At 41.2% G+C, this 14,472-nt stretch overlaps 1 protein-coding gene across 2 annotated transcripts in view; it reads left to right on the plus strand.

Annotated features, from left to right (window-relative positions):
* LOC142860339 (sulfotransferase 2A1-like) overlaps window positions 1-14,472 on the plus strand; it is a 124,922-nt gene that overhangs the window by 6,241 nt on the left and 104,209 nt on the right. For both annotated transcript variants that reach the window (XM_075991472.1, XM_075991463.1), the window contains exon 3: window positions 4,600-4,726. In XM_075991472.1, the coding sequence (XP_075847587.1) occupies window positions 4,600-4,726 (127 nt within the window). The remainder of the gene's footprint in view (window positions 1-4,599; window positions 4,727-14,472) is intronic.

Here is a 14,472-nt window from a genome sequence, read left to right on the forward strand (position 1 = left end):
TCAGAAATGAAAAGGGGGACATAACCACAGACACAGAGGAAATTCAGAGAATCATTAGATCTTACTACAAAAGCCTATATGCCACAAAACTGGAAAATGTAAAGGAAATGGATACTTTCTTAGATAAATATCATTTACCAAAGTTAAATCAGGACCAGGTGAACAATCTAAATAGACCTGTTAGTCGCGAAGAATTAGAAGAGGTTATCAAAAACCTCCCTACCAAAAAAAGCCCAGGACCAGATGGTTTCAATGCGGAATTCTACCAGAACTTCCAAGAAGACCTAATACCTATACTCCTTAATGTATTTCACAATATAGAAACAGAAGGGTCATTACCAAATTCCTTTTATGAAGCTACAGTTACTCTGATACCAAAACCACACAAAGACTCAACCAGGAAAGAGAATTACAGGCCCATCTCACTCATGAATATCGATGCAAAAATCCTCAACAAAATACTGGCAAACCGAATCCAAGAACACATCAGAAAAATTATCCATTATGATCAAGTAGGCTTCATTCCTGAGATGCAGGGCTGGTTCAACATACGAAAATCTATCAATGTAATCCAGCATATAAATAAACTGAAAGAAAAAAACCATATGATCATTTCATTAGATGCTGAAAAAGCATTCGACAAAATTCAACATCCATTTATGTTAAAAGTCTTGGAGAGATTAGGGATACAAGGGTCATACCTAAATATAATAAAAGCTATATACAGCAAGCCGACAGCTAACATCAAATTAAACGGAGAGAAACTCAAAGCCATCCCGCTTAACTCAGGAACACGACAAGGCTGTCCACTTTCGCCATACCTCTTCAATATAGTGCTGGAAGTTCTAGCAATAGCAATAAGACAGCATAATGGGATCAAGGGGATTCGAATTGGAAAGGAAGAAGTTAAACTTTCGTTATTCGCAGATGATATGATAGTGTACATAAGCGATCCCCAAAACTCCACCAAAGAACTTTTACAGCTGATAAACAGCTTTAGTAATGTGGCAGGATACAAGATCAACTCCAAAAAATCAGTCGCCCTCTTATACACAAAGGATATGGAAGCAGAGAGGGAAATCAGAGAAGCTTCTCCATTCACGATAGCCACAAACAGCATAAAATATCTTGGGGTAAATCTAACCAAGGAAGTGAAAGATCTATTTGACAAGAACTTTAAGGCATTGAAGAAAGAAATTGATGAGGATATCAAAAAATGGATGGACATCCCTTGCTCTTGGATTGGGAGGATCAACATAGTAAAAATGGCAATTCTACCTAAGGCAATTTATAGATTCAATGCAATCCCCATCAAGATCCCATCAAAATTCTTCACAGATCTGGAGAGGACAATAATCAACTTTATATGGAAAAACAAAAAACCCAGGATAGCCAAAACAATCCTATACAATAAAGGATCTTCTGGAGGCATTACCATCCCTGACTTCAAACTCTATTACAGAGCTACAGTAATGAAAACAGGGTGGTACTGGCATAAAAACAGAGAAGTCGACCAATGGAATCGTATAGAAGACCCGGATTTTACCCCACAAACCTATGAACACCTCATTTTCGATAAAGGAGCTAAAAGTATACAATGGAAGAAAGAAAGCATCTTCAACAAATGGTGCTGGCACAACTGGATGTCAACCTGTAGAAGAATGAAAATAGACCCATATCTATCACCGTGCACAAAACTCAAGTCCAAATGGATTAAAGACCTCATTATCAGCCCGAAAACACTGAACCTGATAGAAGAGAAAGTGGGAAATACCCTACAACAGATGGGCACAGGTGATCGCTTCTTAGGTATAACCCCAGAAGCACAGGCATTAAGGGCAACATTGAATAAATGGGACCTACTAAAACTGAGAAGCTTCTGTAAAGCAAAGGACACTGTCACTAAGACACAAAGGCAACCTACTGACTGGGAGAAGATCTTCACCAACCCCGCAACAGACAAAGGTCTGATCTCCAAAATATATAGAGAACTCAAGAAACTAGACTTTAAATGCTAATTAACCCAATTAAAAAATGGGGCACTGAACTGAACAGAGAATTCTCAACAGAAGAACTTCAAATGGCCAAAAGATACTTAAGGTCGTGCTCAACTTCCTTAGCAATCAGGGAAATGCAAATCAAAAACAACTTTGAGATACCATCTTACACCTGTCAGAATGGCTAAAGTCAAAAACACCAAGGATAGCCTTTGCTGGAGAGGATGTGGAGGAAGGGGTACCCTCATCCATTGCTGGTGGGAATGCAATCTTGTGCAACCACTGTGGAAGTCAGTGTTTCAGTTTCTCAGGAAATTCGGGATCAACCTACCCCTGGACCCAGCAATACCACTCTTGGGAATTTACCCAAGAGATGCTCTATCACATGTCAAAAGCATTTGTTCAATTATGTTCATAGCAGTATTATTTGTAATAGCCAGAACCTGGAAACAACCTAGATGCCCTTCAATGGAAGAATGGATGAAGAAAGTATGGAATATATACACACTAGAGTACTACGCTGCGGTAAAAAACAATGACTTCTCGAATTTTGCATGCAAATGGATGGAAATAGAAAACACTATCCTGAGTGAGGTATCCCAAACCCAAAAAGAAGAACATGGGATGTACTCACTCATAATTGGTTTCTAGCCATAAATAGGGGTCACAGAATCACAATTGGCGAACCTAAAGAAGCTAAGTAAGAAGGTGAACACAAGGAAAAACATATCGTTATCCTCTTGGATAAGGGAAGTAGACAAAATTGCCGGGGAGAAAAGTGGGATCTTGGGGGTGGGGTGGGAAGGGGGTAAGGGGAGATGGGGAGAGAAAAGGTAGAAGGGAAGGAGGATCGGGATAAAGGAAGGTTGGATAGGGGAGCACGGAACCAAAATTCTTAGTTAAGGGACCCACTTTAGGGTGGGCAGGAGAATTGACCCTAGATGGGCTCCCAGGTGCCCAAGCTGAGGTCCCCAGTTAGTTCCTTGGGCAGCTGAGGATAGGGAACCTGAAATGACCCCATCCTAGCGCAATACTGACGAATATCTTGCATATCATCTTAGAACTTTCATCTGGTGATGGATGGAGATAGAGACAGAGACCCACACTGGAGCACTGGACTGAGCTCCCAAGGTCCCAATGAGGAGCAGAAGGAGGGAGAACATGAGCAAAGAAGTCGGGACCACGAGGGGTGCACCCACCCACTGAGACAGTGGAGCTGATCTACTGGGAGCTCACCAAGGCCAGCTGAACTAATACCAAAAAAAGCATGGGATAAAACTGAACTCTCTGATCATGACGAACAATGAGGGCTGATGAGAAGCCAAGGACAATGGCACGCAGTTTTGATCCTATGCAATCTGCTGGCTTGGTGGGAGCCTAGCCAGTTTGGATGTTCACCTTCCTAGATATGGACGGAGGGGGGAGGACCTAGGACTTACCACAGGGCAGGGAACCCTGACTGCTCTTTGGACTGGAGAGGGAGGGGGAGAGGAGTTGGGGGAAGGGGAGAGGGGTGGGAGGAGGGGGAGAAGAGTGGGAGGAGGGGGAGAAGAGTGGGAGGAGGGGGAGGGAAAGGGGAGGCTGGGAGGAGGTGGAAATTTGTTTTTTTTCCTTTATTCTTTTATCAATAAAAAAATATCACAATTGAGTTATGACCATTCAAAAATATGTGTTTGTGTGTTATCTGAATTTGACAAACTCTTGACTAGAGAAATTGAGGCATAAAGAGATAAATTCTTGAATAATGCCACAAAGGCATTGGTTCAAAATATAAGTATCCTTTTATTAAATTTATTAATTTTAATTTATTTCTTTTATTTTTGAGATTATAATTTAATTATATACATCACTCCCCCATCCCCTTCCTCCACACTCATTTATATAGCCCTCCTTTTTCTCTTTCAAATTTATGGGCTTTTTTCATTGATTGTTATTGTACATGTATATTTATACATATTTACATATTTATAAATACTTAACTACAATCAGCTCTGTCTGTACAATGTTCCTTGTCTGTATGTTTTCTGGGATGAGCATTCAGACTTATGTGACCCATAGTTATGCTTTCCCCAAAGGAAATTGTTTTCTCTGACTCTTTTCATTTCTTAGTTTCCTGTAGGTCTTTGTTTTCACCACTGGTTAATGGCACATTGGCTTTAAGCTCTGCACCATGACTGTTTTGAGGGTTATATTTGGCAGTTATAGTTACAGAAACCAAAAAGTTTGTCATATCGCAGATTGATTGAGCACAGTACTCAATATTCTGTGTAGATAAGTTGCTCTTTCAGAGCAGATGGATGATATTTCACACAGTGAGATATTGTTTTTTTACAACTATAGAATCAGTGTTGAACTTTTATCATTGTTTTTGTTTTTTACAGTATTAGTGACCTCAGTCATTTTGCTGTTATGTATTTGTAAATCAAATTAAAGACTGAAAGAGGATCTTGACTATATTGTACTTAAGTATGATTTTTCCAAATAAAATTAACAAATGTCTTTGGAAATTTCATGATTTTTGATTGACATTTTATATAAATTGTTTTAGCTAAAAGTGGTGAATGACTATATTGACCCTCATGTATATGTTTTTCCATTTTAGATGATCTATGTCATCAGAAATTCCAGAGATGTTCTTGTGTCTGGTTATTTTTTCTTGCATAAGACAAACCTTATTAAGAATCCAGACTCTCTGATAAATTATTTTGAATGGTTCCTCAAAGGAAATGGTGAGTATCCTATTAAATATAGGAGTTGTTATAGGCTCAAAGACATTTATTTCATTTTATTACTTTAAAAAAATACTAATCCAAATTTCCACTTTCTCTCCTCCTCCCTCTTCCCTTCCAGTCCTCCACAAATCATCCCCCCATCCTTCTCCAATATTAAGAGAGGACAAGGCACCCTGACCTGTGGAAGGTCCAAGGCCTTCCCCACTACATCCAGGTTGAGCGTGGTATACATCCAAGGAGAAAAGGATCCCCAAAAGCCAGTACATGCAGTAGAGACAAATCCCAGTGCCATTGTCATTGGCCCCTCAGTCTGCCACATCTGTCAACCACATTCAGAGGGACTAGGTTGATCCCATGCTCATTCATCCCCAGTTCAGTTGGAGTTGGTGAGCTCCCATTATCTCAGGCATGTTTTTTTGGGTGAACCCCTCATGGTCTTGACTTCCTTACTCATACTCTCCCTCCTTCCACTCTTTAACTGGATCTTCGGTGCTCAGTCCAGTGCTCTGATTCAGGTCTCTGTCTCTGTTTCTATCTGTTGTTGGAAAAAGTTTCTATGGTGATGTTTAAGATAATCATCAGTCTGACTACAGGGCAAAACGAGTTGAGACACCCTCTCTATTGCTTAGGGTCTTATCTGGGATCATCCTTGGGGATTACTGGGAATTTTTCTAGAGCCAGGTTTCTTGCTAACCCCAAAATGGCTCCCTCAATCAAGACATCTCTTTTCTTGCTCTCATATCTGTCATTCCTCCATCTCAACTCTCCCATTCCCTCAAGCTCTCCCCAACACTCAACTACTTCCTTCCTCTTCCCCTTCTTCCCTTCCTTCTACTCTCTGCCCTCATGCTCCTAAATTTTGTCAGGTAATCTTGTCTGCTTCCAATTTCCAGTTGGATCTATATATGTTTTTCTTTGGGTTCACCTCATTACTTAGCTTCTCTAGCATCATGAACTATAGGCTCAATGTCCTAGTATGGCTCCCTTAATTAAGATATGTGCTTCCCTGCTCCCCTATCCAACCTTCTTTTATCCCAATCATCCCGTTTCCCCAAGTTTGCCCCATCCTCCCCTTCTCACTTTTCTCTCCCCATCTCCCCTTACCCCCATCCCACCCCATTCCTAAGATCCCAATTTTCTCCCCAGCAATTTGGTCTACTTCCCTTATCCAGGAGGATAACTATATGTTTTTCTTTGGGCTCACCCTCTTATTTAGCTTCTTTAGGATCACGAATTATAGGCTCAATGTCCTTTATTTATGGCTAGAAACCAATTATGAGTGACTACATCCCATGTTCATCTTTTTGGGTCTGGGTTACCTCACTCAGGATAGTGTAAATAGAAGGTCTCAATCTTCTGGATTATACAGAAGATGCAGCAAAAGCCTACAGTGAACCAATAAATGTAGATCAACAAGAGACAAACAAGGTAATCTGGTACCACTGGGAAACTCCTTGGGAAGCTCTCTCATAGGCCTCTAGGTAAAATGTGGTCCAGTCATGCCCAGTCACTTTGAGGGACATGCCTCCACAGAAAATTTAAAAAAAAAATGTTGTTAAAAATCATTGATTTGCATAATAGAATAAACATGGAGGATGAATCAAAAAAAATCTGTGAAGAATTTTTTTTTGATAAAAGGACAATAAAGAAAGAAAAAAACAAATTTCTACCTCCTCCCAACCTCCCATTTCCCTCCCCCTCCTCCCACCCCTCTCCCCTTCCCCCCACTCCTCTCCCCCTCCCTCTCCAGTCCGAAGAGCAGTCAGGGTTCCCTGCCCTGTGGTAAGTCCTAGGTCCTCCCCCCTCCGTCCATATCTAGGAAGGTGAACATCCAAACTGGCTAGGCTCCCACCAAGCCAGCACACTGCATAGGATCAAAACCGCGTGCCATTGTCCTTGGCGTCTCATCAGCCCTCATTGTTTGCCATGTTCAGAGAGTCCAGTTTTATCCCATGCTTTTTCAGTCACAGTCCAGCTGGCCTTGGTGAGCTCCCAGTAGATCAGCTCCACTGTCTCAGTGGGTGGGTGCACCCCTCGTGGTCCCGACTTCTTTGCTCATGTTCTCCCTCCTTCTGCTCCTCATTGGGACCTTGGGAGCTCAATCCAGTGCTCCAGTGTGGGTCTCTGTCTCTATCTCCATCCATCGCCAGATGAAAGTTCTAGGATGATATGCAAGATATTCATCAGTATTGCTCTAGGATAGGGTCATTTCAGGTTCCCTATCCTCAGCTGCCCAAGGAACTAACTGGGGACCTCAGCTTGGGCACCTGGGAGCCCCTCTAATGTCATTTCTCCTGCCCACCCTAAAGTGGGTCCCTTAACTAAGAATTGTGGTTCCGTGCTCCCCTATCCAACCTTCCTTTATCCCGATCCTCCTGTTTCCCCAAGTCCCCCCTCCTTCCCTTCTACCTTTTCTCTCCCCATCTCCTCTTACCCCCATCCCACCCCACCCCCAAGATCCCACTTTTCTCCCCGGCAATTTTGTCTACTTCCCTTATCCAAGAGGATAACTATATGTTTTTCCTTGGGTTCACCTTCTTACTCAGCTTCTTTAGGTTCGCCTATTGTAGACTCCGTGACCCCTATTTATGACTAGAAACCAATTATGAGTGAGTACATCCCATGTTCATCTTTTTGTGTCTGGGATAACTCACTCAGGATAGTGTTTTCTATTTCCATCCATTTGCATGGATTCTGACAGGTGTAAGATAATATCTCAAAGTTGTTTTGATTTGCATTTCCCTGACCACTAAGGAGGTTGAGCATGACCTTAAGTGTCTTTTGACCATTTGAACTTCTTATGTTGAGAATTCTCTCTTCAGTTCAGTGCCCCAGTTTTTTTTTCATTTCTATTGTTTTATTTTTTTTAACATTTTTTTATTGATAAAAGAAGAATAAAGAAAAAAAAACAAATTTCCACCTCCTCCCAGCCTCCCCTTTCCCTCCCCCTCCTCCCACTCTTCTCCCCCTCCTCCCACTCTTCTCCCCCTCCTCCCACCCCTCTCCCCTTCCCCCCACTCCTCTCCCCCTCTCTCTCCAGTCCAAAGACTGTCTGTTGCGGGGTTGGTGAAGATCCTCTCCCAGTCAGTAAGTTGCGATTTTGTCTTAGTGACAGTGTCCTTTGCTTTGCAATAGCTTCTCAGTTTTAGTAGGTCCCATTTATTCAATGTTGCCATTAATGTCTGTGCTGCTGGGGTTATACAAAGGAAGCGATCTCCTGTGCCCATCTGTTGTAGGGTACTTCCCACTAGAAGCTAAGTAAGAAGGTGAACCCAAGGAAAAACATATAGTTATCCTCTTGGCTATGGGAAGTAGACAAAATTGCCGGGGAGAAAAGTGGGATCTTGGGGGTGGGGCGGGAAGGGGGTGAGGGGAGATGGGAGAAAAAAGTTTGAAGGGGAGAATGTGGGGAACCTGGGGAAACATGATGATTGGGATAAAGGAAGGTTGGATAGGGGAGCAAGGAAGCACAATTCTTAGTTAAGGGAGCCACCTTAGGGTTGGCAAGAGACTTGAACCTAGAGTGGCTCACAGGTGCCCAGGGCAATGTCCCTAGTTAGTTCCTTGGGCAGCTGAGGATAGGGAACCTGAAATGACCCTATCCTAGAGCAATACTGACGAATATCTTGCATATCACCATAGAACCTTTATCTGGTGATGGATGGAGATAGAGACAGAGACCCACACTGGAGCACTGGACTGAGCTCCCGAGGTCCCAATGAGGAGCAGAAGGAAGGAGAACATGAGCAAATAAGTCGGGACCACGAGGGGTGCACCCACCTACTGAGACAGTGGGGCTGATCTATTGGGAGCTCACCAAGGCCAGCTGGACTATGACTGAAATAGCATGGGATAAAACTGGACTCTCTGAACATGGCAAACAATGAGGGCTGATGAGAAGCCAAGGACAATGGCACGGGGTTTTGATCCTACTTAATGTGCTGGCTTTGAGGGAGCCTAGCCAGTTTGGATGTTCACCTTCCTAGATATGGACGGAGGGGGGAGGATCTTGGACTTTCCACAGGGCAGGGAACCCTGACTGCTCTTTGTACTGAAGAGGGAGGGGGAGAGGAGTAGGGGGAAGGGGAGAAGGGTAAGAGGAGGGGGAAAAGGGAGGGAGGAGGGGGAGGGAAATTGGAGGCTGGGAGGAGGCGGAAACTTGTTTTTTTTCCTTTTCTCAATAAAAAAAAATTAGTAAAGTCTTACAGAGAATTACAGGGAATTATTTTCAATGAGTTGTATCAAACTCAATGTATAATTCCATTTCATTCAGATGCGTGGTACTAATAAATACTAATAAAGTATTATTAACCATGTTTTTATCTAAAAATAAATAAATAAATAAAAATAAAATAAGTCTATTAATCTTTCTTTTACATTCAAGCCTTAGTTATTCCTAACTCATTTCCTCCCAGTCCCTCACCCACATACCTCCTCTATTATCATCCCCAAGCATCCCTCTACCATTTCTTGTTAGGAAAGGGAGCGTTTCCCATGAAAATCAACAAAACATTACATATCAAGTTGTAGTAAGACTATGTATCTCCCCATGTATTAAAGATGAACAAGGTGACCCAGTACAAGGAGTAGAGTCCCAAGAACCAGTAAAAGAGTCAGAGACATTCCATAAGAAGTTAACTGCTAGCAGTTCCATAAGAGATCCACTCTACCAAACTGTAACATATATAAAGAGGGCCTATGTCAACCCCCTCTAGGCACCCTGGTATTCAGTTCCGTGTCTGTGAGCCTCTATGAGACCAGGTTGATTCTATGAGTTTTCTTCTGGTGTCCTTGACCCTTCTGGCACCTACAATCCTATCTCATCATTTTCTGAAAGACTCCCTGAACTCCAGCTAATGTTTGGCTATGGGTCTGGATCTGTTCCTATCTGTTACTTGATGATGTCACTCTGATTACTGTTGGGCTAGGAACCAGTCTGGTCATAGGGGATGGCCAACTCAGGCTACATATCTGACATTGCTATGAGTCTAAGCTGGAATCTTCCTTATAGATTCCTGTAAGATTCTCTTGTGCAAGGTTTTTACCTGACCCAGAAATACCCCTCATTTTCAGTAGTCTCCCCAGTGTTCAAATCAGCATTTTTCATAATGGCCAGAACCTGGAAACAACCTAGGGGCCCCTCAACCAAAGAATGGATAAAGAACATTTGGTCCATTTACTCAATGGAATGTTACTCACCTGGTAAAAACAATGGCATCAGGAAATTTGAAAGAAAATTGATGGAATTTAAAAAGTCATCCTCCCCCCCCATCTGCCTCCCTCCCCTCTTTGGCCACATAACATCTCCCAGCTCAGCCTGTTTGGGTGCTGGGACCGAATCCGAATCGGGAGGGCAACAGGGAAGGCGGTAGTTCTTTTGTCGCAATAGCCTGCCTGCAGCAAGCAAGGTAGGCCCTTTGTCCACGAGCTACCCAAGCAGCAGAGAGAACTGATCTAGGCACCAGGAGAGCCATCACTGGGGAGTGAGATCACTGGGAAGGTACATCAGTGGGCAAGGAGACCTGATCCTGTAAAAGAAGATCCATAGGGAAGCATTCGGAGGAAGAGATGGGCGGTGCCAATGCAAGAATTCACCCAACAATCTGAAAAACAACATGAAACCACCAGAACCCAGAGACCTCACAACAGGAGGACATGAACACCTTAATCAAGAAGAAGCCGAAAAGATTGACTTCATGAAAGTGATTGACGCCCTTAAACAGCGTGTAAAACACGCCCTTAAAGAAATGGATGAGAAGTATAACAGAAAGTTTGAAGAATTGAGTAAATCAGTGAATGATTACCTAGAAAACCAAGGAAAAACAATCAAGCAGATAATGGAAACAGTTCATGACTTGAAAACTGAAATGGAGGCAAAGAAGAAAACACAAACAGAGGACCGGCTGGACATGGAAAATCTAGGTAAACGAATAGAGACTACAGAAACAAGCATAACCAGCAGAATACAAGAGATAGAAGAAAGAATCTCAGATTCTGAGGATAACATAGAGAAAATAAACGCACTGATCAAAGAAAACAGCACGTCCAACAACCTCTCATCACAAAATATTCAGGAAATATGAAATACAATAAAAAGACCAAACCTATGAATAATTGGGATAGAAGAAGGAGAAGTGCAGCTCAACATTCCAGAAAATATATTTAATAAAATTATACAAGAAAACTTTCCCAACCTAAAGAAAGATGTACCTATGAAGGTTCAAGAAACATACAGAACACCAAATAGGCTGAATCAAAGGAAAACATCCCCTCACCATATAATAATCAAAACACAAAGCATACAGAATAAAGAAAGAATATTAAGAGCCACAAAGGAAAAAGGCCAACTTACTTATAAAGGTAAACCTATCAGACTTACACCTGACTTCTCTATGGAAACCATGAAAGCCAGAAGGTCCTGAACGGATGTATTGCAAAAACTAAGAGACTATGGATGCAAGCCCAGACTTCTATACTCAGCCAAGATTTTGTTCACTATAAATAGAGAAAACAAAATTTTCCAGGATAAAAACAAATTTAAACAATACGTAGCCACAAATCCAGCCTTACAGAAAGTAATAGAAGGAAAATCACTAACCAAGGAGTCCAACAATGACCACAATAACTCAGACATCTAGAGACCCTTCACCAGTGCAACTCAAAGAAGGGAAACACACAACTCTACTACTAAAAAAGTGACCGGAGTTAACAACCACTGGTCATTAATATCACTTAATGTCAATGGGCTCAACTCACCTATAAAAAGGCACAGGCTAAGAGATTGGATATGAAAACAGGATCCAACATTCTGCTATTTACAAGAAACACACCTCAAGCACAAAAAAAGGAACCTACTCAGAGTAAAGGACTGGGAAAAGGCTTATCAAGCAAATGGACCTAAGAAACAAGCAGGTGTGTCCATACTAATTTCTAACAAAGTTGACTTCAAACTGAAATCAATCAGAAAAGATGGAGAGGGACATTTTATACTCATAACAGGAACAATTCATCAGGATGAAGTCTCAATCCTGAATATCTATGCCCCTAATATAAAAGCACCCACGTATGTAAAAGAAACATTACTAAAACTCAAGGCAGCCATCAAACCACACACACTAATAGTAGGAAACTTCAACACTCCTCTCTCACCAATGGACAGGTCAATCAGACAGAAACCTAACAGAGAAATTAGAGAATTAATGGAGGTAATGAAGCAAATGGACTTAACAGACATCTATAGAATATTCCACCGGAATAGAAAAGTATATACCTTCTTCTCTGCAGCTCATGGAACCTTCTCGAAAATTGACCACATACTCGGTAATAAAGCAAACTTACACAGTTACAAAAAAAATTAGTAACCACCTGTGTCTTATCAGATCACTATGGGTTAAAGTTAAAATTCAACAGCAATGCTACCCCCCGAAAGCCTACAAACTCATGGAAACTGAACAGTCAACTACTGAACCATACCTGGATTAAGGAAGAAACAAAGAAAGAAATTAAAGTCTTCCTTGAATTCAATGAAAATAAAGAAACAACATACTCAAACTTATGGGACACTATGAAAGCAGTCCTAAGAGGAAAGTTTATAGCACTAAGTGCCCACTTAAAGAAAGCAGAGAAAGCACATATTGGAGACTTAACAGCCCACCTGAAAGCTATAGAAAAAAAAGAAGCAGACTCACCTAGGAGGAGTAGAAGACTGGAAATAATCAAACTGAGGGCTGAAATCAGCAAAATAGAAACACAGAAAACAATACAAAGAATCAATGAAACAAAAAGCTGGTTCCTGGAGAAAATCAACAAGATTGACAAACCCCTATCCAAACTAATCAAACGGCAGAGGGAGAATTTGCAAATTAATAAGATCAGAAATGAAAAGGGGGACATAACCACAGACACAGAGGAAATTGAGAGATTCGTTAGATCTTATTACAAAAGCCTATATGCCACAAAACTGGAAAATGTAAAGGAAATGGACACTTTTTTAGATAAATACCATATACCAAAGTTAGACCAGGACCAGGTGAACTATCTAAATAGACCTGTTAGTCGCGAAGAATTAGAAGAGGTTATCAAAAACCTCCCTACCAAAAAAAGCCCAGGACCAGATGGTTTCAATGCGGAATTCTACCAGAACTTCCAAGAAGACCTAATACCTATATTCCTTAATGTATTTCACAATATAGAAACAGAAGAGTCATTACCAAATTCCTTTTATGAAGCAACATTTACTCTGATACCAACACCACACAAAGACTTAACCAGGAAAGAGAATAACAGGCCAATCTCACTCATGAACATTGACGCAAAAATCCTCAACCAAAATACTGGCAAACCAAAGCCAGGAACACATTAGGAAAATAATCCATTATGATCAAATAGGCTTCATCCCAGGGATGCAGGGCTGGTTCAACATACGCAAATCTATCAATGTTATCCAGCATATAAATAAATTGAAAGAAAAAAACCATATGATCATTTCATTACATGCTGAAAAAGCATTTGACAAAATTCAACATCCCTTTATGATAAAAGTATTGGAGAGATGAGGGATAAAAGGGTCATATTTAATATAATAAAAGCTATATATAGCAAGCCGACAGCTAAATCAAATTAAACAGAGAGAAACTCAAAGCCATCCCACTAAACTCAGGAACACGACAAGGCTGTCCACTCTCGCCATACCTCTTCAATATAGTGCTTGAAGTTCTAGCAATAGCAATAAGACAACATAATGGGATCAAGGGGATTCAAATTGGAAAGCAAGAAGTGAAACTTTCGTTATTTGCAGATGATATGATAGTGTACATAAGCGACCCTCAAAACTACACCAAAGAACTTTTACAACTGATAAACACCTTTAGTAATGTGGCAGGATACAAGATCAACTCCAAAAGATCAGTCACCCTCCTATACACAAAGGATATGGAAGCAGAGAGGGAAATCAGAGAAGCTTCACCTTTCACGATAGCCACAAACAGCATAAAATATCTTGGGGTAACTCTAACCAAGGAAGTGAAAGATCTATTTCACAAGAACTTTAAGGCATTGAAGAAAGAAATTGAAGAGGATACCAGAAAATGGAAGGACATCCCTTGCTCTTGGATTGGGAGAATCAACATAGTAAAAATGGCAATTCTACCAAAGGCAATTTATAGATTCAATGCAATCCCCATCAAGGTCCCATCAAAATTCTTCACAGATCTGGAGAGGACAATAATCAACTTTATATGGAAAAACAAAAAACCCAGGATAGCCAAAACAATCCTATACAATAAAGGATCTTCTGGAGGCATTACCATCCCTGACTTCAAACTCTATTACAGAGCTACAGTAATGAAAACAGGGTGGTACTGGCATAAAAACAGAGAAGTCGACCAATGGAATCGTATAGAAGACCCGGATTTTATCCCACAAACCTATGAACACCTCATTTTCGATAAAGGAGCTAAAAGTATACAATGGAAGAAAGAAAGCATCTTCAACAAACGGTGCTGGCACAACTGGATGTCAACCTGTAGAAGAATGAAAATAGACCCATATCTATCACCGTGCACAAAACTCAAGTCCAAATGGATTAAAGACCTCATTATCAGCCCGAAAACACTGAACCTGATAGAAGAGAAAGTGGGAAATATCCTACAACAGATGGGCACAGGTGATCGCTTCTTAGGTATAACCCCAGAAGCACAGACATTAAGGGCAACATTAAATAAATGGGACCTACTAAAACTGAG

The sequence above is a fragment of the Microtus pennsylvanicus genome, chromosome 1, assembly GCF_037038515.1.
Source record: "Microtus pennsylvanicus isolate mMicPen1 chromosome 1, mMicPen1.hap1, whole genome shotgun sequence".
In the NCBI taxonomy this organism is placed as follows: Eukaryota; Metazoa; Chordata; class Mammalia; order Rodentia; family Cricetidae; genus Microtus; species Microtus pennsylvanicus.